This window comes from Alligator sinensis, unplaced genomic scaffold (assembly GCF_000455745.1).
Source record: "Alligator sinensis unplaced genomic scaffold, ASM45574v1 scaffold1010_1, whole genome shotgun sequence".
Classification (NCBI taxonomy): domain Eukaryota; kingdom Metazoa; phylum Chordata; order Crocodylia; family Alligatoridae; genus Alligator; species Alligator sinensis.
In genome coordinates this window covers 828,656-853,359 of record NW_005842624.1, presented here as the reverse complement: position 1 = coordinate 853,359, position 24,704 = coordinate 828,656, and the positions used below count along the sequence as shown (strand labels likewise).

At 45.6% G+C, this 24,704-nt stretch overlaps 1 protein-coding gene across 4 annotated transcripts; it reads left to right on the top strand.

Annotated features, from left to right (window-relative positions):
• Positions 1–4,101: 4,101 nt before the first annotated feature.
• Positions 4,102–19,989, top strand: ACOD1 (aconitate decarboxylase 1). Of its 4 annotated transcripts, none has more exons than XM_025215134.1 (6): positions 4,102–7,328; positions 12,052–12,389; positions 13,401–13,562; positions 14,247–14,336; positions 16,145–16,350; positions 18,072–19,989. In XM_025215134.1, exons 2-6 carry the CDS (start codon positions 12,378–12,380, stop codon positions 19,024–19,026), a joined length of 1,425 nt encoding a protein of 474 aa, XP_025070919.1. In that variant the 5' UTR covers positions 4,102–7,328; positions 12,052–12,377; the 3' UTR covers positions 19,027–19,989. The 4 variants fall into 4 exon arrangements, with proteins under 4 accessions (XP_025070919.1, XP_006033421.1, XP_025070917.1 ...); XM_006033359.3 differs by having other exon boundaries at positions 4,102–7,521; positions 12,060–12,389; XM_025215132.1 differs by having other exon boundaries at positions 4,102–7,521.
• The last annotated feature ends 4,715 nt before the right edge of the window (positions 19,990–24,704 follow it).

Below are 24,704 nucleotides of genomic sequence, written 5' to 3'. Positions count from 1 at the left end.
TCGTTTCTTACCTGTGTCGTAGTGCTGGCCTCCCCATGGCTTTCAGGTTCCCAATGCTCTCTTTCTTCAGGCTGGGCTGTCCTTGTGGGTGCCACATGGTTTGGTGGTCCACAGCTTCCCCCGCCCTCATCTTCCCCCGCCCTCATCTTCCCCTCCCCCCGATGAGCCTAGTTTAAAGCCCGCTGGAGGAGATCCACCAACCTAGAAGAAAACACACGCTTACCTTTGGGGGACAGGTGAAGCCCATCCCAGCTGAGCATGTCCTTCGTCGTGATGTGCGGGTCGTTGTCCAGGAAGCCGAAGCCTGCCTCGAGACACCACTGCCGAAGCCACCAGTTGGTCTCTCGGATGCAGTTCTCATGCCGTCTTCCGCGTCCGTTCACTGGTAGGATGGAAGAGAATACCACCTGTGCACCGAACTCCTTCAGCACGCAAAAAGATGCCGCCAGCTGTGTCAGCGGTGAAGGGGGTGGTGGCGAGCAGTGTCGGTAGCGCCTTTTCATAGTGGGTGTACTGCCACACTCAGGGGCGTGCACCCGCTACGTGTCGCCAATGCCTCTGGGGAGAATCTGTTCCAGGCCTTGGGCTCTTGGACAATAAAGAAGTTTTTCCTTATGTCCAGCCTAAAACAGTCTTGCAGGAGTTTGTGACTTTTGGACCTTGTCATTCCTTGGGGCAGTCTGGTGAACAGGCATTCCCCCAGACCATGATGTACACCCCTTATGTACTTACAGGCTGCCACCAAGTCACCGCTGAGCCTGCACAATAAGGGCATAAAGCTGCCAAAGTGCTCCTCCTTGTCAGGCTTTACTTCTGCTTCTGGCATGCTTAATAGGAACGGGGGAGGGGTGCCCTTTCACTTCATTTCCAGGACCTGTGCATTTGGATTGGGAGCAGATGGTAGGGCTGTGCTTGTGAGTGATGTACTCAAGAGTGCTGGGGAAGTAGCAGAAGACTTTCCCTTTGTTAATCCCAAACGTACAAGATACACTGAACAGTGGCAGAATATTGAGAAGTAGTATACTGACTTCATAGCTGAAGTAAATCTTTTTTATGTACGGTTAAAGCTCTGGTCTGCTCAGGACTCTTACTGAACCAACAAGGTTTCAGTCAGATAGCAGGAGTAGCCCCATGGATGGTGTAGATCAGGGATGGGCAAAATACAGCCCGCAAGCTGCATCTGGCCCACCAATGGATTGGATCTGGCCCATAGGGTGGGGGAGGGGGCCATGGCTGCTGCCATAGCATTCTGCATAGGGGCAAGCCCCGGCAAGGGCAGTTCACACCACATTCCGGCTTGCACCTGCCCGCCCAGTCCTGGCCAGTGTGTACAGTTTACTGGTGGGACTGCTGCTCAGCTCACCTCCAGTGGCAGCTCCCCTCCTGCTCCTGCTGCACTGCTCCAGGCCAGGAGGACCTTAAGGGACCACCCTGCCTAACATGATGCGGGATGATCAAGGTGAGGGTGAATATATTCCCACCATCGGTGTAGATCTTATAAGGAAACATCTTGAAAGGCTGGACCCCCACAAATCAGCTGGTCCAGATAGATTGCACCCAAGAGTGATAAAGGAACTGGCTGACACCATAGTGCAGCCACTGGCAAGGGTATTCGAGAACTCTTGGCACTTGGATGAAGTACCTGAAGATTGGAAGAGGGCCAATGTGGTGCCTATCTTCAAGAAAGGGAGGAAAGAAGACCTGGAAAACCAGAGGCCAATCAGTCTGACCTCAACTCTTGGGAAGATCTTGGAAAAAATTATCAAAGAAACCATTCTTGACAGGCTAACAGAAGGCAACATTCTGAGGGATAGCTAACATGGGTTTGTTGTGGGTAGGTCTTGCTTGACCAATCCCATTTCCTTCTATGACCAGGGGACGTATCACCTGGACAAAAGAGAAGAGGTTGATATCATATATTTGGACTTTAAAAAAGCCTTTGACCTGGTGTCCCATGATGTCCTCATGGAAAAATTGGGCAACTGGGGCCTCGACTACACCACAGTCTGATGGCTGGGAAACTGGCTCCAAGGTCGGACCCAGAGACTGGTGGTCGACGGAACTGAATCAACATGGCATTCAGTGACTAGTGGTGTCCCCCAAGGCTCCATTCTCAGATCTGTACTCTTTAATGTCTTTATAAATGATCTGGACTCTGGTGTCAGAAGTGGACTGGCTAAGTTCACTGATAACAACAAACTTTGGGGAAGAGTATCCACACCTGAGGATAGGCTGGTGATCCAGGCTGACCTCGATAGGCTTGCAAGCTGGGTAGATAGAAATCCGATGGTATTCAATATGAAGAAATGCAAGGTAATCCATCTTGGGGAAAAAAACCTGCATCGCACTTATAGGTTTGGCAGTGCTACGCTCGCTACCGCCACCGCCGAAAAAGACTTGGGGGTCATGATTGATCACAAGATGCACATGAGCCACCAGTGCGATACCGCAGCTGGCAAAACGAACAAAACTCTGGCTTGCATCTACCAATGCATCTCGAGCAAGTCCCAGGATGTCATCCTCCCACTGTACTTCCCCTTGGTGTCCAATTCTGGGCTCTGCAATTGCGGAAGGACATGGAGAAGCTTGAAAGAGTCCAGAGGAGAGCCACGTGCATGATCAGAGGGCAAGAGAACAGGCCTTATGAAGAGAGGCTGCAAACTATGGGACTCTCATTTTCCTCTCATTTTTTATGAATTACTGTATGTTGTGTCAGAGTAGTTGCCAACTTAAAGAAGACCCTCATTGTGCTAGGCTCTCTACAGACCTTGCCATGAAGAGCTTAATTCTACTACTAAGATATCCTAAGGGTAAGTGACAAGGATGGAACATGCTATCAGGGTGAACTGCGCAACAGCAGCACGCACCATGGAAGTACTGTGGTTTTGTTTGTTATGGAACTACATTAAAAATGAGACTATTTACATGGAAAGACAAAAGAAGATGAGCAGGAGTCCTTATAAGAGGGGCACTAGCATTGGGGCAAGCAGTCAGTCAGCCCAAGGGAGAGAACAGGCAGAGTGACAATATCAGAAGGCTTTCTGATTGCTTAGCATCATAGAATCATAGAAAATTAGGGTTGGAAGGGACCTCAGGAGGTCATCTATTCCAACCCCTTGCTGAAAGCAGGACCAGCCCCAACTAGATTATCTCAGCTTTGTCTGTACAGGTCTTAAAAACCTCCAAGGATGGAGATTCTACTACCCCTCTGGGTAACCTGTTCCAGAGTTTTACTATTCTCCTAGTGAGAAAGTTCTTCTTAATATCTAACCTAAACTTCCCTTGCTGCAACTTGAGACCATTGCTTCTTGTTCTGTCATCTACTATCACTGAGAATAGTCTGGCTCCATGCTCTGTGGAACCCCTCCCCCCCAAATCAGGTAATTGAAGGCCACTATCAAATTCCCTCTCAGTCTTTTCTTTTCTAGACTAAATAAGCCCAGTTCCCTCAGCCTCTCGTCAGAAGTCCGGTGTCCCAGGACCCTAACCATTTTCCTTGCTCTCCACTGGACTCTCCCCAATTTGTTCACATCCTTTATGTAGTGGGGGACCCAAAACGGGACACAATACTTCAGATGTGGCCTCACCAGTGCTGAATAGGGGGAATAATCACTTCCCCATACCTACTAGCAACAAACCTATGAATGCAGCCCAGTGTGCTGTTAGCCTTCTTGGCAACAAGGGCACACTGCTGGCTCATATTCAGCTTACTGTTCACTGTAACCCCCAAGTCCTTTTCTGCAGAGCTGCTGCCCAGCCAGTCAGCCCCCAGCTTGTACCAGTCCATGGGACTGTTCCATCCTAAGTGCAGGACTTTGCACTTGTCCTTACTGAACCTCATAAGATTTCTTTTAGCCCAGTCCTCCAATTTGTCTAGGTCTCTGAATCCTAACCCTACCAACAGATCCACTACTCCCCCCAGCTTGGTGTCATCTGCAAACTTGCTGAGGGTGTACTCTATGCCATCTTCCACATCATTGATGAAGGTATTGAACAAAACTGGCCCCAGGACTGACCCCTGGGGCACACCACTTGATATTGGCTGCCAACTAGACATCGAGTCATTGACTACTACCCTCTGAACCTGACGATCCAGTCAGTTTTCTATCCACCTTACAGTCCATTCATCCAAGCCATACTTCCTTAGCTTGCCTGCAAGAATGTTGTGGGAGACCATATCAAAAGTTTTCCTAAAGTCAAGCCGTGCTCTATCCATACCTCATCATTACTGGTTCAAATGATTCTGCAGCTGCCATTTTGGTGGCAACTTCTGGCTAGTTCCTCCTTACGTTACCTTTCTCAATGTTGATGGAGCAGGAGGATGACACATTTGTCCTGGTGCTCCCAGAGGGGGTCTCCCCTCATAGTTTGGGAGTGCTGGGAGAATGGGGTTGCAGACACTTCTTGCACAATTTATGCTGCTACCAACAAAACCAAGGAAAAGACTCCCATTGATTCAAGTGGATTTTGGATCATGCCCATAGTTACCTTTGAGGGACAGAATTTTCTTATTTCCTGCATCTTTGTGCAGTGCAGATACCATTTCCATCCTTTCAATTCAAAGAGTTCTCCAGAAAGAAATCTAGGATAAAATCTCTACAAGATTAAAATACCTACACAGAGCCTATAAAAAGAGTCACATAACTTCAAAGCATGATTTTTATACCCAATGGGGGCATCTACATGCGTACTTTACTGAGGAGTTGATTAATTAGGTCCACAGTAAAGTGTCACCATCTACACATATAGCACTATTAGGCTGGAGTAAACTAATTAACGCTATCATAGGATAGTACTGCCTGACACAAATACGATCCTACAGTGGAGTTATTTACTCCACCACAATGGACATGTAGACAGTGTTGGGTCTGACTGGAGCACGAGGGTGCTACAGTGCAGGGCTGCCTGCCAACTAGCCCTGTAGCACCTTCATGCCCCAGCCAGCCCCTCCACAGCATGTTGAGCCAGGGCTGGTCTACCCCAGCTCAACATGCTGTAGTCCTGGGCGCATATGTCAACGGTGGACCCTGAAGCAATAAACATGGTTACATTATTTACATGTAGACAGTCCTCCAGCAACAACCCCACAATGCCCCTGCCTGCTCTGGTCACAGTTTTGAACTTTGCTGTTCAGAGGTGATGGTGATCAGAAGCCTGCTATCAACCCACATATCCTTTCAAATGTCCACCATGTTTTGAGAAAGCCTCTTCCTAAGGTAGCCTACCACTGCTACCTTAGTACACAACTATGGCATCAGGTAAAGCTCCAGCTAAGAAAAGCTGAGGCAAACCTTGTACTGTAGCCTGAGCAAGATACAGCAGTGAGTAAACAGCTGTGGAACTGAGGTGTTCATCTGGACACTGCAAAAGCTGGGGTATGTTTAGGGTGACCATATGGGATAATGTGAAATCTGGGATACTACCCCCTCCCTCCCCCCAGTCAGTGGCACTGCTGCAGGTAGAGGTGGGGCACGGCAGCCGGATTCAGCTCTGGTATTACTATTTAGGCACCTAAGGGAGTCAATGGCCCCTTAATGACCCATTGTTCTTTACTTCACTGGTATTAACAATCACCCCCCGCCCCCCTTTTAAAGGTGATTCTACTATTTTAGGGCAATTTTGCTGTTTGTTAGGGCTTCCTATTTCACAGCTTGTGCCACACTGCCTCCCTGCCAGAAAATGCCCTACACTGATGACACTCGTTTTAACTTTCAACAGCTGGCTGGGACTGGCCTCCAAAATCCTGACTGTCCCAGCCAAACCAGGGCATATGGTCACCCTAGGTATGATGCTTGAGCAGCAAAGCAGCTGTGTCAATCCTAGCAAACAGCAAAGGAAAACCACAGAAAATCTAGGGCTTCCTCCAACACCTGCTATTCAGAGTTGTATGCTCTACTAATCAGGGACCCCATGGCCACCTGACAATAGAAAGTGAGAAATTTGCACTTACCAGAGAAGAGAAAGGCACTCCAGAGGTGCACATTGGCTACAAGCTCTTTGAGGCCAGTCAGAGGACCGATCCCAACTCTATTTGTGAAGCAAACTTTACAGAGCTTCTTGAGACCCAGCTGAGCTCACAGACAGAACCCACTGGGGAAAAACAAGGTTGCTCGGGTGGCTGTACTACCATACAGTTTTTTTAAACTTTGTTTATAGTTCTCAGACTCCTTCTTCCTGCTTTTCAAAATGGCAAGTTGATGTGTGCTCACAGGGAACAAATTGTCGGTAGAAGTAGCCAGTTATTTTAGCACCATGCCTTGGCACTCATAGACAAAAAAAAATACAAGAGAAAATACCATAAACAGCTCAAGAACACTCCCAAATGTTTTGGCAAGGCCAGTAGGAAGCATTTCTAGCAGAAAAAAGGAATGCTTCACAAATAGAAAAATAAATACACCAAGACCTGGGCATCCACAGAAAACTTAAAATAACCCTTGCAAATCATCTAAAATCTGGTCATTCCGACTGAATAAACATGTAAAATCAGCCTAAAATGTAACCGTCAGAAATGCAGTGTGAGGCTTTTCCAGTCCAAAGTTCAAGTCCAAAACGAATTAATTGCATGTTATGGTTGGATTCAGGAAGAGAATGAAAGAGGCAGCTTCTTGCTGGCTGATAGGGTTTAGCTTTGAGTTAATCTGCAGAATTAGACATCAGCCACCACCCTGGTTTTCTTGCAGAGTGTTATGATGCTCTTGGTTCAGATATTCCTTTTGTGCCCTGGCCATAATCTTAGTACCATTTTCAAGTATGTATTCTTTAAGCTCTGCCCATGCATTTCCAAGAAGGGTTGCTTTGTTTTTCCTCTGCAATGGGCTCCTGGGGCACTATTACTGGGAAGAAGCCAGCAACATATGAGCTCAGGCAACTCAAGCAGTTACCTTCTCTGGGCCCATTGGCATGCTAATGAGCACATATCAGCCAGACTCATCATTGCCTTTAATATGTTTAGCAATATTTACTGTACTGCACTTCATTACCTGGGATGTCTGACCATCTAACCATTTTCCATTACCTTTCAGCTACAGCCAACACACTTGAGAGCTGCTGAATTGTCCTGAAGAAAACAGCTGTGAAGCCAGTTTGACCTGCTTCATGATGTTACTATACCTATTTAAAAAAAAGTTTAGGGAGTTTTCTCACTTCTCTTTCCCTCTCTGCTAACCCTTTAAACCTACCAGTCTTGTTCTTACGTGGCCTGGCACTGGTTCCACAATTGCCTGAAAGAGAATCCTGACTAGGGGGAACTAAGCTCTTGATCTTAAGAGCTGTGAATCAACATGGGAGTGTTGGGAACACGGCCAGAGAAGAAGCAGAAAGACAAAAAGGTGGGCACCAAGGCATTATGAAGCTTTTGAGAGAACAGAACTAGGTGCTACAAAGCATTATAGAGTCACCATAGCACTTCTACAAGAACTCTTTCTGGGGCTTGAAGATATATACACACTGCCCACCAGAGTGCCAGAATGACATGCTATTATCCCTTCTATTCAACTCCAGTGGAAAATAAGCAACAGTTACGTGAGTACATATGCACTGACCCTTGGTTCATGGAACAGGGGTCGGTGCCTTGCAATTTGCTTTTATATAGTATAAATTTGTTGGGGAGTCCCAACTTCCTTGTCTTATACTCCTCTCCAAGGCTAAACCTCCCCAACTGTAGACACAGTTAACTGCCTGGAACAGACACCATAGTCACAATACAACAGTACCTTTTCATTTCAAGGGTGCACCTCCATGCTGTTTCCAGAGTAAATCCAGCCACAACTTGCACCACATGATTTATCAGCAAGCCTCCTTGGTTGTCTCAATTTTAACCGCTGTGTAATGATCAGTTGCTCTGTTAATTATTGAAATTCTGCAAACTCAGATGCGTCAGGGGCCCTGTATCTAAAACAGACATGAGAAAGTTGGCTACAAATGTCCAATTCGGGATCCTTAAAATTCTGGTTTATTAGGCGGATTGAAACACTGTAACGAAGTCAAATCATAAACCTTGGGGCTGGTCCCCTCACACACACACACACACACACATGCACACACACAGTAGTGAGCTACAAGAGTCGGGTATACCTATCCCACAAGCACTGGAGTCTGCCGTCGATGGCCAGTTGAGGCTTCTTCCAGAGTGGTGTTATCCTCCAGAAGGGGGTCGCCGGCTGGTCCTTCTGGCTGGACAGGTTCGGGTGCTGGTCAAGTTGGAAATCAAGAGGGTGCCCCTGAGGGTCACTTTTCACTGCTTTTTAACTGTCCTTGGCAGACTTTGGTGACTCCCCAGTTTTCAGGTTTGCCCAATCCAGGAGTCGTTGACCCTTGTGGGACTTCTCCCTCGGTAGCTACTGGATGGCATCTGTCAGCCCCAGGGGTCATCTGCATGTATGTGCAGATTTGGGAATCCGTTGATGAATGTTAATTAATTTACCACTGTTATGAATAGGGCTCTGGGAGCGGTTGATCTGGAGATATTCAGCCCCAAAAGTTGGTCCCCGGCATTGATTAACTCAGACCGGGGCTTCTAGCCCTTGAACAATGAAGTTTGGAGAATTCCTGGTTCCTAGATTGTCTCCTATTGATTTCTTCCGTTGGTTGAGCTGTGGTTTCCGTAGGTGTTAATTGCCGCTTTTTACCAAAGCCTGCTACTGTGTTACGCATTCAATCACTGATTCACTCGCTCTTTCAGGGGCCGCCTGATACAGGGAAACGGTGGTTTGATTCCTGCCCTTGTTAACATTGTTACAGTGTATACCTTACTTCTAAAACTAAAACACATTTAGTTAAAAGGTGAAGAGTATAAAATATAAGCTACAAGAGTAATGCCATGGCACACAAATAGATAAAAAACCCCAAAATACAAGGGGAGATGCAAAATGCACACATACAAACTTTAAAACACAATTCCTTATCTTATAGTGAAAGAAAGAGGAATGAAGAAAAGGTAGAAGAGGAGAAACATATCCAAAGAGGGGAAAGCAAATGCAGGCAAGACGAAAAGGGGGCTTTCTGCTACAAGAATGCCATTGATCTGTTGAAGATCTCTGCTCTTAAGGGTGAGATGGTAGAGAGTGAAAATCAGAGTAAGGATGAGCAGATTGTGTTGTAATGAAGGAGCTGTGGGAATTTTTTAAAAAGAGTGGGAAAAGAGAAGGGTATGGGATGAACAAAGAGAATCATGGGAGCTTAACCCCAAGTTCCCATAATTCCCTGAGAGGAACCTATCATACCTCAGTGCACCACCAAAATATTTTGGAGTCAGTGCACCACATGGATGCTTTGGGGACATTGAGTTGCCTACCCTCAGGGCCATATATCTTCAACTGAAATAGCCTCTTGTTGCACCAACAAAGGCAGGAGGTACAATTCAGTGACACTGCTGGAATAAATGCTACTGGTATAAATATATAGGGTATAAACGTGACCTAAAAATGTTACAGGTCTGGATAGGAATTTCATGGAATTGCAATGTCTTCTTTAGTTTTCAGTCTAGAGAAGTGGTGCCCAAACTTCCAATCCCATGGGCTGAATGACAAAAAGCTCCACTGCCTGGATCTGGCTTGTGGGCTGGAGGTTGAGTACCACTGGTCTAGAGACTCCAGGGAACTTACTCTGTTCCAAAAGGGCTTTCCAGGTAACCTAGAAATGAATCAATTCAACTATTCCTCTGTAATTCAGTGAGAATTATTTACCCAGTTCATGATTTCCATGCACTCTGTAGCATCTAATATCTGCTGCAGTGATTGATTTCTCGTTATTCTGTAGACTAGACCCTAAGCACAAATAATCACATATGTCTAGTCTGCGAATTACCACTGGTTACCTCATAATCACTGTATGTTAGTTAGGGACTTTATTCCTGTCTAAAAGACCTTTGTTTTTGAAATTGCATAACTTGTATAGAAAAGATAAGACAACAATATATTCAAAGCTTTCTGCATGGCCTGTGTCAACCCTTACCGATATATGGCACTGTGCTTTCACTGTTTTGAAAAGGTTAAAACAGGGAACTGAGCTACTGTAAATAACTTGCAGGTTTCATTACACTTTCTGGTTGATTTTACAACCCACTGGCGGCATCTATACAAGACGCTGACCGTGCAGTTGTTTCTGCGCAGTCATTTAGTATTTGCATAACCAAATACAAAATAACTGCGTATTACTGCCCAGCAGCATCCCAGCATGGTTGCCCAGTGATGCTTACTGCACAGTAGCTCATTACTACTGCACAGTAGTGTCGCATCATGGGTTGTACCTAATCATAGTGCTGGGAAATTCACACCTCCGCATCCTCCTGGTAGATTTATCAAAGGGTAGCACATACATATCTGATTCTATCTGCCATTGTTAGCATAAGCAGTGAACACAGAATCTGTGTTCTGCCTTTGGTTACCATGCTACTTTCAGTGACTCAGCGCATGTAACTGTGAGCATCTTTCAGCCCTGAGATAGTAGTGGATAAATAAGGAAGTATATGATATACTTCCCTTCACATAAATGTCTCAATTCATATCTGGTATCATTCCACTTAAGTAATGTTCTCAAGGTGTTGACCAATCTAAACAGGAAGTGTTGTTATAGCAAGAAGCTATAGCAAAAACCAGCTGGGAGCGTGTGATTAGAAAGCATGCCTGCCCTGCAGCCCAGCAGAAGTCCTATTTAAATCTGATGTTGAGTACTTAAGTGGGGCTATTTGTACTATATGCTAACAATGGCATAATAATTGTACAAAGCAGTGCTGCTCAAACTTTTGCCCCATGGATCTGATAGGAAGTGCCCAGTCTATCCATGGGCCAGATCCAGCCAGTGAGCCCAATCCAGTGCATGGGATGGGCGAAGTGGGACCTGATCTGGCTGTGTTGGGGAGGGAGCATGGGCCAGCTCCCTCCCCCACCACTATTTTTGGGGGATATTTTAATATTAATTCCCACCACTTCCCCTGCCAAATTTCCCAACTCATGGGAAACCCCACAGGCTGGATGCCATGGCTGCATGGACTGGATTTGGCTCATGGGCAGACATAAAAAGGACTGGTATAAAGGACATACATAGGCCTCTTCACAAGGTATGTTTCGCTCTTTCCTGCAATCACAAATATTTGACAGTGTTAGGAAATGGAAAGTATTACAAAATTATTCCATTGTAAACTGAAGATAACAACACTTACTTTGCTCTGTCAATGGGGTTACCCCAGGTATATATCCATTGGCTGAGACTCTATGCTATGCCTTCTACTAGAGCAGTAATAGGTTCTCAACTTTATTAGACTGAAGACAGTTCTCAGAAAATGCCTGCTCTTAACCTTCATTCATTTTGTGACAATGGAAAATAATAAAGTAATTCTTGTGTTGCAAAGAACTCAGAAAGACCATGACATGTCTGAATGTTTTTGACACTGTGGATCCCTATTTAAAATCTCTTGGTTTATCTTGTAACACATGTGTAGGTGTTTCACACTGAACAGAGCTAATATTGAGTGGCACCCCTAAAACGAAACCTTGTAGCACCCAGAGTTGAAAATTGCTGCCCTAGAAGAACAACAAGGAAGTTGTAGCTTATGGGACTGAGGGTAACTTGGGGTTGTATGACTTGTATACCATTCTCATTTGGAGCACTGCCAGGGGCAAGAGCTGTTCCTTACTGTATATTAGAGCAGTCGAGAGTTCTACATTACGGTCGTCTATCCAAAGTTGCATATGAATTACTTAGCTATGCTTGTTATGTGGGATTCTTTTCCTGTGGCTTCTCCCCACACAGGGCCACTGTTAATTGTCCCTGCAGCACCCACACTGGGGAAATTCTCTGGGTGGTTGCAAGTCACTTTTATGTTGCCGCAGCAGAATGGAGAGCCCATAGTAAAAGTTAGAGTTCCACTGAGATTCTTTCCTAGAGAATACAAGTGGGAGATAAGAGAGGTAAAAGGGAATTACAAAAATGACAAAGGTAAAGAAAAAGCAAGAAAAGACTGACACAACTTTAAGGATAGTAAACTTTTAAATGTAATGAAATGCCTTAATTTAAATTCACTTCGATAATGTTACTACATTGTGTTCCTGGTAGAAATACAGATGCTGAAAGGAACAGATGGGCATGAAAAACTGACTGAAAGAGCACCTCTAGTAGCAAAATAGAATGAAGACCACATGTCGTATGAACTTGACCCACAACAAAATGTTATAACAAGGAGTCCCCGCAGTGTGTGATGTGGAGGAAGTTAGTCAGAGGAAAGCTGGAGGTGAAGAAAAGGGGAAATTTATTTGCAGAAAAGGAAAGGGGCAGGGCAAGATGGGAAGTACAGAGACTCTGAGCAGCTTATATAGAGAAGAATGCCTCACCATTGTCACTGCTTCATAGCCTGACTGGGATTATCCATCATCCATTACAATATGTGGTCAAAGGTATTATTTTGTTTTTCTGCATTTTAAGCCTTGACTTTTCATTTTAAACTTCTGTAATTTCATTTCCACATGCATTGCTGTGCTTTATCTGCTTAAGAGTTCTTTGTGTGTTTTTAAAGTGCTTAATACACTGTACAAGGTAAAGACTTTAGTAGAGACTTTGTCTGGAACGCTGCATAAAATTCTGGTCACCCGTGTTCCGAAGAGATGAAGTCAAACTGGAACAGATATTTAAAGGTATTTAATAGCCAGATTCTATTCAATCTATTAGGCTCTTAAATGGGCTTATGTGCCTCACTGTGATTCTATTCCACCCAGCTTTAGTCCCTGAAAAACTGTTAGAACTAGGGATGAGTGGGTAAGATGGGTATGTGTGTTGCAAAGGTAGATGGTGGAATGAAGTCACATATGGGCATCTAAGTCCACTTGGATACTAATAAACAGAACAGGATCTGGCCCTAGGTGTCTAGAGATCCAGGTAAGTACACAGTGGGATTTTCACATACCAGCACCTGCCTAACCCCAACTGATGTCCGTGTGAATCAGGCTTCTGGGCATTTGGGGAAATCCTTCTATTTGCAGCTTTAGGAGCTTAACATCTTTAGAAATCTGGGTCACATGAGCCCTGATTCACAAAATTATTTAAATGCCTAATTGATTTCAAAGGTAAATAGGAGATACTAGGAGCAACTCAGCTGGAATTCTGAGCAACTCCCAAAGGCTGAATCAACCTGGGAAAAAAAAGAAAAGGAAAGATGTAAATATTGAAAGCAGACAGTGAAAAAGAGACATAAACACTGAGGGGAGGGAAGAGATTTGATTGATTTTGTATAATTTGTGTGTTTATGTATAATAGAGTAACAGTATGATGTAAATTACTGTTGACTTAAATCCTTTTCAGAACTGAGGAAATACAGGTGAAATAACTAACAGAAATCAGAGGCTGGAGGTTGTTTGTGTTGCCTTTTAAATTAACAGAAACATCTGCTGGTTTGTTTGTTTCTCCCCCAGACCATCACTGGAAACTTTGCTGGCATGATCCATGGCTTGAATGCAAGCCAGCTGACAGACCAAGTCCTTCGGAGAAGCAAACGGATGATCCTGGACACCCTTGGAGTGGGACTACTGGGTAGCAGCACAGAGGTCTGCCACAAAGTAATACACTACAGCAAGGTAAAATGCTTGAATTTCATGTTGTGCTAGCTGTTAGAAAATTGAAACAAGTAAATGTAGGTTAGTAAGGAAAATATCCCCAAGGTAAGATCTGTTAGGTGTTGAGATAGTCCAGCCATAGAGGAAGGGAAGCTCTATTGCTCGAGTTAAAAAACAGAGGCTGGAAAATGGCTAGCAAGTATTTTATATGGTAACTTACTGCCCATACCAGATAAATCAAATGCCCTAGGACAGGGATGTCAAAGATATGGCCCCTGGGCCAGATCTGGTTTCTAGAGCCCTACGATCCAACTTGTGGGTCTTAGACCACCTCCATGTTCCCCACACACTGCACTTGCCACAAGGGGCCAGTCCAGGGTGCCCCATAGCATCAGGGCCTATCCAGATTGGGTCCACAGACCATTCCTGCATGCTAGAGCCACCAAACAGAGGTGCTCTAGAAAGGGCACTGGATGCTGTGCATGCTCCTTGCTGGCTCCACATGCCACATGAAGCACAAGACCTAGACTGGAGCCAACACATGAGGCATGCCCCAATCCAGGGTATTGTATGCAGTGCCCTGCTGGACCAGCCCTGTGTGCAGGCTTTAAAAAGTAAAAACTGAGAACAGCAGGACTGAGCCACAATGAATTGTCTGATGTTTAAGTTCAGAACTTTGAATTAAATGATCTCATATTATTCCAGATCTACAGCACCAACACATCCAGCACTGTTTGGGGTCACTCAGATGTCAGACTCCCTCCTCTGTATGCGGCTTTTGCCAACGGAGTAGCTGTAAGGACCTATTCTATATATATATATATAAAGGGCTTAGTCCATCTGTCTGTGTCTATCTGTGTGCCTGTCTGTAATGCTCTTTGGGGGTATGTCTCCTGGCGGGGCAGGGCTCCAGCCAGTGCTGTGTCAAGAATGACGGGCAGGGCTCGGCTCCAATGGATCGGGCTAGGTGGAACAGGCCCAATGGATGCACGGGGGGGGGGTGGACGCAGAGTGGGGTGGTGGTGGCACGTGGCTGGACACAGATCTGGGGGGGGGGGCAGGGGCGTGTCTGACGTGTGGCTGGATGGCATGCCGTCCCTGCCTGCACCCCCCCCATCATTCTTGATGGGCCATTCACTGTTATTCTATATCTGCTTTCATATGCATTGTAATATTTGTAATTTATTTTCCCTAAATTTTAAACTAACTTTTATCTTTGTGATGTGAAAAGACCAGATTTTACTATCAGTACAAAACTCCTCTAGACTGTCCTAGCAACATCATTCAGCCTTATTTCAGCAATCCCAAGCTGGACCCACCCTTTTAAGGGTGACATAGTACACTTCAGTTTCTGTCTTAAGGAACCATCATCAAGGGGTGTCTTTTATTATTAATTTTGTACTGCTGTCATACTTAGGGGATACAGTCAAGGTATTGGGCTCCATTGTGTTAACTGTACAGACATGTAATGAAGACAGTCTAATGCTGATTGACTTCAACAGAGCCAGATTTCACCCAAAGTAGACAAAACTATAAAACACACATGCATGCATGCACATAGCTTTTAGTCATACAGTTGGAAAAGGCAGACAGTACATTTTGGATATGCTCAAGTTTCTCAATAAAATGATAACTGGCTTGTCAGAAATTAGCCCAAATGCAGATATAGTCTGAGGGCAACTGACATTGATGGCATTTAACCCCCTTATGCCAGATTTAAATTACACGTGTTTTGTAATTATGCAAAGCTAATGGAGTTGTCCCTCTGAGGACATGGTGTATTAAGAATGATCAAATTTAGTTTTGCAACAAGACTAGGTAGATCAAATCTGACACCTTATTTCAAATCTAAGGAAAATGACCTTGAAAATGGCATTGTTAGGCTCTTAACAGTCTAAGTGGCATTCAGGTCTCACTGTCATCATTTTATTTTGAATCAGCATCATAGGCCAACTCCAAGTTCTTACTGAATAGTCACAAAATGTCACTTTATCAATATTATAAGACAGTGAATTTTGGCCCTGGAGACCAGATGAATGGTGCAGGGCTGCTCCATGAGCCAGATCAGACTCTGCATGCCCGGGTTGGGCCCCATGCTACCCTTGCAAGCTGGGATTGGGCTCCAGGGCCTTGCATTGCCTCTGCCAGGTGTCCAGTGCTAAAAGGACTCTGGGGCCCAGCACCACTTCTACCCAGGCTGCCCACACACAGGGATCAGGCTCCATACCACCCTACATAGCTTCTCACGAACCTATGGGAAGCCCTGTGGGCTGGATGATGCAGGGCTGAATATGGCCTGCAGGCTGAGGGTTGAGCACCCCTGGTATAAAACATAACTTTCAGCTTCTGTTATTATACAATGCCTTCTTGACTGATATATAAACTCTTAAAGGCAGGAAGTGTACCCACTTCTATTTGTACTATGACTAGCGCCTCAGACACTTGGTCCTGATGTGGGCCTGTGATTGTGACCATAATTATAAGAGGAGCAGTTCTTCAACAGGTTTTTGTACTAGTTAAATTCTTTTCAGTTGGGATTGGGTGATCTTGTCAAGGTAAAAAATTAGCCAGTTAAAAATCAGGCCTTCTCTTTTTCCCACCAGGTACACTCAATGGATTTTGATGATACATGGCACCCAGCCACACACCCCTCTGGGACTGTGCTTCCTTCTCTAGTTGCTCTGTCAGATACCTTGTCTGAAAAGAAAAAAATATCTGGCCTTGACCTGCTCTTAGCCTTCAATGTAGGGATTGAAGTGCAAGGCAGACTTTTACGATTTTCCAGTGAAGCCCACAACATTCCCAAAAGGTATGTAAATAATATTTGGAGTGCAGCATTTAGGTTGAGGAGAGGCTTTTGTTGTGGTTGTTGTCATTAATTTACTGAAATAGCAGAGATGAAAGCAATACTGATTTTTAATCTCCACTCTCCAGCTACTCTCTCAGTAATTTCAATAGAGCTGCCTTTTAGTGTCTTTCATAGCTAGAGACAAGCAGTCAATATATGCTGTTCCACTTTTGTATTCAAAGCAATGAAAGTAGCAGAGCTAATCATATTTACTAGGCTGCTTTGTTCAGAAGTTTGAAAAGTAGAAATTGAAATCAGCATTTAAAAAAAAAGAAAATACTCCTTTGTGATTGCCTTTTTTGAAGCCTAATACATAGCACCACTGTTTAGATGGAGGTAGTGACTGATCTGGATCAGTGAGACATTTGAGAAGCTCCTTTAGCTTCTCCATCAATTCAAAATAGTGAAAAGGAAAATAACGCTAGAGAAAAAAATCTCAGATGGTTTCAGTGGGATGTGAGAATACATCTGATTAGGTCTGAATGTGCAAACTGAGAACCATTGCCTGTTCTCAGAAATGAGGATTCACCTCTCTGGGACTCACCATGCAGCCACAGTAAACACACTATGTACTAAGGATGTGGGTAGAGCAGAGGTGGGCAAAATGATGGATCCAGCCAGCAGCCAGACTCCATTTCCCAGCAGCCCCTGCCTGAGTGGCTGGGGCCAGTCTCCAGGGAAACCCCAGCCCATGCTATCACAGTGCAGCTGGGATCTCCATGGAAACCAGCCCCAGCCACTCTGGCAGGGGCTTCTGGGAAATGGAGTCCGCTGCTGGCCAGATCTAGCCTGTGGGCTGGACTTTGCCTACCCCTGGGGTACAGGAACATAGAATCCCCTTACCGCAGGAGGTGCCAATTATACTTGCTACAACAGCTCTGGGGCTTTTCTGCTACCATGGTGCTTACAACACTGGTCACTAAAAGAGTTAGTAGTTTTTCCTATTATTTTCTTCAGCGACCTATTTGTATATAATATAGTGTTTTAGCTAACATGGGACTTTTCCAGTATCAGGGCTACAGAACTGGACCCTGAACTGGACCCCTCAGTATTATACATATACTGATTTATGGTCTGGTCCAGCTCCCACTGGGCACATCTATGTGTGTTAATTGACTGCATAAACTCCAGCACAGTTTTTTTTGGAGCGTATTGCTCCCGGGCACCGCATTTACATGTGCACCTGGAACCTCAGCACATTGATCCAGGTCAGAGCAGCCCCAACTGGCAGGGGATCTGAGAGGCCAGCCGGCCAGCCCAGAGCTGCTCTGCCCCAACTCAACGTGCTGTGGAGAGGCTGGCTGGGGCATGAGAGTGCCGACTAGCCCTGCATTGAAGCAGGCAGCCCTTTCACTGAAGCACCCTCATACCCCAGCCAGCCCCATCAGCGTCTACCAGTGTGTTGCAGTGGAGTAAATAATGCTGCTGCAGGATAGTACTTGTGTTGACAAGTGCTGTCCTACAAAGGCATTTATTAGTTTACTACAGCCTAATAGGGCCACACATGTAAACACTGAGACTTTACTGCAGAGCTGATTAGGCAACTCCACAGTAAATGTTTCATGTAAATGCGCCCACTGAAATCGGAGAGGGGTGGATTAGGTACTGCTGAAGTTCTGTCCTAGAATTCCTGTAACTATTTTTGAAGCATGGTAATGATAAGGTACCATTTGTTTTCTCAGGTTTCATCCACCATCTGTGGTTGGTACCATGGGGAGTGCAGCAGCTGTTGCCAAACTGCTAGCATTTGACCAGTTTAAGTGTAAAGAAGCTTTGGCCATTGCTGCTTCTTATGCAGGAGCCCCAATGGCTAATGCAGCAACACAAACCAAGCCTCTGCACATTGGTAATGCAGCTAGGCATGGTCTGGAAGCAGCTTGCTTAGCATCACTGGGTCTTCAAGGAAACAACCAGATACTGGACATGGAGTCAGGGTTGGGTGCTTTTTATGGAGACTACACCCCACAGGTTCTGCCACCTTTACAGTCTTATTCCTGGCTGCTGGACCAACAAGATGTAGCCATCAAGCGCTTCCCTGCTCATCTTGGAACACACTGGGTGGCAGACGCAGCCTCTTCAGTGAGGAAGCACCTTGTGGGGAGTGACGATCCACTCCCTGTTAGCAAAATTAAGAAAATCACGCTCAAAGTCCCAGAGGCTCAGTACGTAAACAGATCATTCCCTAACTCAGAGCACGAAGCCCGGCATTCTTTCCAGTTTGCTGCATGCACTGCTCTGCTGGATGGCAGCATCTCAGTCCAATCATTCAACCGTCAGAACATTTTTAGGCCAGAGTTAAAGGAGCTGCTCTGCAAAACACAGATGGAGCACCCTTCTGATAACAAGCCCAGCTTCGAGAGCCTTTACTGTGAAGTAAGCATTACCCTTCAGGACGGCGACATGTTTAGTGAGCGTTGTGATACTTTTTATGGACACTGGAGGAAACCCCTGAGTAAAGAGGATTTGGAGAAAAAATTTCGCTCCAATGCTTCCAGTGTTCTCTCACTGGAGGCTACAGAAGGCATTATAGAGACTGTGAATCATTTAGAAGAAGTAGAAGACTGCATGGTGTTAAGTGAGTTTCTCAAAGGGACACAGTCAACACAAGAACTTCCCCAAACAATCTCCTTATCTTGAAAAATGACAAACATTTATTGGGTTTCTGTAGTTACTGGTGTGTACTCTAAGCATACAGAGTCAGGAAAAGGAAACTCCTCTTGATGTTGGTAACAAATTTGCACACCTGTAACACGAGCAACATTTTAAATCCAGTGTTGTAGCACTGGTTCTGTACCTGGCTTAAAGATTGCTTTCTGCTCTAGAGATAGCTGGAAAATAATGTGCTGGTAACTTCCACTTTTATTATCTTTAGATCAGTACTCAGAGGACATCTATAGCCTCCCTAAAACTACCATTGCTACTAACAACCGCCCTGTTGACAAATACTTTATCATGGTGCCATAATAAAGCCCCTTGTAAAAATTCTTCTTCTGCTAGAAAATCTGGAAATGGAGATTGTGGAGGGGTAAAGCAGCCAATATCCTCAGGAGAGGAGCTATTAATAGAAGGACAAATAGAGAATAAGAATTCTGGGAGAGGTTTTATAGCAGTACATCTCTGGGCATCCATTAATGTGAAAGTGTTGAGATTTGTGTAGAAAGAAAAACCCAATGCAAAGTTGCAGAGGTTGGTATTCACCAAGAAACATCCTTGCTTCCCCATCAAGATTAGCCTTATATAGGTGAGGATGACAATAGTGCTCTCATTCTAATCATACTAATTATAAATAATAAAAAATAGGTGCTTCATCTAAGCAAAGTGCTGCAATACCCTTCATTAATGTATCTTTTACTCTTTAGTTTCCATATCTGGTTGCTCTAATGCAGGGGTGGGCAATTATTTCAGCTGGAGGGCTGTTTAATGAGTTTGGTTGAGCTGTCGAGGGCCGCAACAGTAGCCCTACCTCTTGACAGGAGCCGGGCCCCTGGTCACCATCTTGGAATCTGAAGTCCTGCCCCCTAACCTCTGACCTATGCCACTAGAAATCCCTCCCCTTCCCCCTGGAAGTCCTCCTTTTGCCATCTTGGAACTGGAAAAAAAACAAACAAATCCTATGCTAAAAGTCAAACATCTGTTATAACGTATTTTAATTTTATTTTTGTCCTGATTTATGTGTATTTCTGTAGTGTATATAGAGGTGATTGCATAATAGTTCAAAAATAAAGTCATACTCTTGTATATTGTGTGTGACGGTGTGTGGTGCTGCTTGTATGGTAGGGTATGGGGTGTATGGGGCTTGTGACGGGGTATGGCTCTGTGTTGGGGGATGTATGGTATGTTGGAGGATGTAGGTGTGTGTATACGTAGGAGGGTTTGGGGGGCGTGCAGGCAGAGTGTGGGTGTGTGGGCTGTGAGGGAGGGTGGAGGGCGGGGGACCTCCCCCCACATGCTCCTCCCATGGTGCACAGCTCCTGCCACCAGCAGGAGTGGTAGGCCTTCAGGGTGCTCATAGCCTGCTCAGGCGCAGCCACCCAGCGACATGCAGCTCCAGCCAGTTCCAGGAGCTGCACATGGGGGCAAGGAGCAGAACTAGGCTGGCCTGCCTCTATCACATAGGGCTCTCGTGAAGCTCCTGGGACTTGTGCGTTGGGTAGAAGCCCCATGAAATGGAGCTAGTTGCCTTCCTTGCTCCCTGCCACCATGTGCAGATCCTGAGATTCTGCCAGGAAGCAGGAGGCTAGGCTTCCCACCACTTCTTGCATGAATGGCAAGTGCTCCCGGTGGCTGGGTGGGGCACAGCTGCACTGGCGGTGGCGGGAGCATGGCAGTGGGAGCATGGCAGTGGGAGCATGGCAGCGGCGAACGGGGAGCTCCTGCAGACGCCGCTGGCACTGTTGGTAGCAGGCAGGGCGGGGAGTGGCGAGCGTTGATCACCAGGGGTTAGTGACCACCTGCAGGTGCTGCCAGCAGCATTGGCAGCAGCCAGTGGTGATCGCAGACCACCCACAGATGCCACCAGCAGTGTTGGCGACAGGGTGGCGAGCAGCAACTGCCACCCAATTTCATTGCTGGAGATATGCTAGTATCCATACACTCTGAAGAAGTACCAATCATACAAGTGTTTCAAACATGTCTCTTTCACAATCCCAATTTGTAGGGGTGCACCGCCACGCTCAGGGGGTGCACGTGCAACCATGTGCACCCCCTACGTGTCACCCCTGACTTCTTGTGGAGTCCCAGGAGCTGCATGTGGTGGCAGGGACCGGGCCAAAGCCACTGGCTCCATCACAGGGGGCTTCCCCCTGGTGGCATGTTAGTACCAGGAGCTCCATGCCATAAAGACAGGCTGGCTTGGCTCTGTTCCTTGCTGCCATGTGCAGATCCTGGAACTGGCTGCAGCTGCACGTGCCACTGGGAGGGTGCGCCTGTGTGAGCCATGAACACCCGGAGGGCCCACCACCTGCTCACACCCCTCACACCCACACCCTGCCCAACCGAGCTCTGCACTCCCCCCAGCCCCTGCCCCACACTGCTGCCTAGCTGCAGCTTCCCTACCTACTGCCTGGAGTGAGCACTGAAGCAGGGACAAGAGCAAGAGCCACTGGAAGCCAGGGAAGCTGAGGAGGTCCCCCAGTGGCTGCAGCAGTGGCACCATTGGCCCCACCCAGAAGCTGTGAGTGCTGGCAGGGACCCGGGCCCTCCCATACACAATGGTGGGAATAGAGTGAGCTGGGCAAGGTACATTAATTGGTGGGTGCCTGTGAGCCACATGAAATTGCCTGGTGGGCTGGATTCAGCCTGCAGGTTGTATTTTGTCCAACTCTACTATAAGGACTTACAGTAGGCTTCACTGTTGGCATAGCTAAATAATCACATTTACATTCAACTGCTGTATGGTACTAGCTCTGTGTACTTCCAAGACTGACTGTGCTACACCTTCCTTTAACACCTCCTGCCACAGAGTTGATGAGCTAGTTAATGAACAAAGAGAGGAAGAAGCCTGAGGGTGCATGCCTTCATCAGTGTGCAAGGGATGCCTCATATCACTGAAACGGATTATCTAAGTCATCATTCCAGAAAACTTTTAGTGAGGCCTTTCACTTTCAAAGAATACAATAAAGGTTTAAGTCATGCTTTACAGTAATATAGCATCATTACTAAAACATCCTTGCATGTTTTACAATATCCATTGCTAATGAAATTCATCTTCATTACATGGATATATATTTTTAAGATAGGGGCAAATGTATATTCTGGTTCACGTGCATAATAGAATTCCTGCTTTATTCTAAAAGTGATATCTACCATTGTGTTATTAAGGACCTAATTTTAAAACTTGAAGATTGAAAAATAGGCTCTTAAGTTCATATTCAGACACTGCTAATAGTTTCTGAGTCAAAAATAAGTATTTAGATATCTAACAATAAGCACCAAACCTTCACAATTTGGGATTGTTAAAGAGATATGTTTGAAACACTTGTATTATTGGTACTTCTTCAGAATGTGTGGATACTAGCATATCTTCAGCAATGAAACTGTTAAAAGATGCAAATGTTAGCAGAAAACATACAAATGTGATTACAAAAACTATTACTTTTATTTTTGAAGTTTTCTACACAAGGAATATATAAGGACAGAACTCCACCATCCCTGTAATTACTTTCATATCTATCCCATAGTGACCAGTGATGGTATATCTTTTGGGTGTCAGTTCAGACACCTTTAAATGCATGCTTAAGTATATTTAATATGGCAGCTAGAGGCCTTAGATATGTGTGTCCCTACAATAGAATACAGATGTAGAATGCTTAGTATACTGAAGAATAAAGTTGCCACCTACAGTAAGCTCAACTAGATGACAGGCTTCCACCCAGCAGTATAAAACTGGCTGTTAGACTACAAACATCTTAGTTACTCAAAAATTAGTTACTTAGATCTTTAGCAACCTTAACTTCCAATGGAATTAATGAAAATTGAGAAGGATGTTCCATCTCTTGAGGACTGTGCCTAAGACTTGTACATTTCTTAGATGAAAACACATGGTTTGTTTGGGGGGGGTTGTTTTTTTTAATCTTATCATCATCATGTGTGTGCGTGGGCAAAAGCCTGTCCCTGGGTCAAGTTTTTGTACTAACTGCACTTTCAGTTATTTCATTTGAGCACAAAGATAGTGTAACCATAAAAATTCTTTAAAAAGAGATCATTAGCAGCTGCACCTTTGACTCTTGACTCCATGAAACTGGCTTGCCCCCAACTGTCCTGAACGATACATAGAAGTATGTCATTAAGAATGTAATAGTGGCTTTACACTTATTTAAAGATTCAGAACGCCACAAATCTCAGATTATTTCTTTGTTTTTGATCTACTGAATTTATACTTTTGATTGGTTTAAATGAGTCTGTCACACTTTCAACTGAGATGAACACTTCAATCCTATTTTCCACTGTCACATTTAATTATGCAGGGGTAACACAGAATGTAAATTACTGTTAATCATTCATCGGTGATTGATTAAACCCATTTAAGCAAGTAGGTTCGTCCATTACCTTCCCAAATCTCTAAACACATTTAAGCTCAGACATGAGGAGATCCAGGGGCATTTATACACGTGCTCCAGAGTGGGTGGGGGTGCTTGAATTACAGCCACTCTGAGAGCCACTGTAAAGAAAACATCTGGAGCATCTCGTGTATCAGCGTCCCCATGCTGAAAAATAGCACACCTTAACTAAAGCTTGTCAAATAAGCTTCAAAGCGCCCCCGCCACCATTTTTCAGTGTGGGGACACTGATACACGAGATGCTGGAGTTTGCTGAAGTGTGGTAATTACCATGCTCCAGCAGACTCAGTTAATTGAATCTGCTCTGATGTGCTGCAATTACAGTGCATTGGAGCAGCCTTGCTGCTTGTGTATAGGCACCCCAGGATTTTAAAAGTGGGAGATGTGGGACCAGCAATCAGTGCAGGGATGGCTGCACTCCCCACTCTCAGCCTTTCCCCTGCACCCCACCAGGGTAGGCAGACCATGCTGCAGAAGTAACAACTGGGGACTTAGCTGACTTAGTCCCAGAATCAGGTAAGACTCTTCCCTTCCCCCCAGCCCTCCCCTCTTTGTTCCTCCTTGCCCTTTCTACTTACACCTCTGGTTGCAAGAAGGGGAGACCAGCCCCACCCTGCTGCTCTCTCAGCTGCTCCTGCCCTGTTCTACCTGGGGCTGCAGGGAGTAGTTGTGCAGGGAGCTGGGCTCGGCTGGGGACAGCAGCAGCAGTGGGCGGCTTTCCCTCCCTGTGCCTGGTCCCAGGCTGGTGGAGAACACCCAGGGGGCTCTGGCCAGGAAAGGGGACCCACTAGGGCTGTGCGAAACACCATCGTTTCATTTTGATGACCATTTCATCATTTTGAAGGGGCAGTGTTTCATTTTGTCATTTCATTTCATTTCAAAGCACTGTCCTGGTTCATTTTGTTGAAACTGTTTCGCTGTTTCGACTCGTTCCGGCGTTTTGCCCATAGGCTATAATGGGGAATCATGAAAATGCCTAAAACATTGTCATTTGTTGCCTGATTTGCATGCAAATTGTAGGGATGGTAGCCCCTTCTGAGGGCATGAAGCCTGCCAAATTTCAAGGAGATAGGTGCAGAGGTTTCTCAGAAACTGCACCTCAAAGTCTTGAAAGCAAAATTTGATGGCAGCAGCAGCCCCCTATCATCCAGCATGCAGATCCAGGGGATTGCACCCCAGAGAGGCCTGTGGGGCTGTGCCAGACTCCTCCTGGGCCCCTGGATGTGTGCTGGATGACATGAGGCTGCCGCAGCTGCT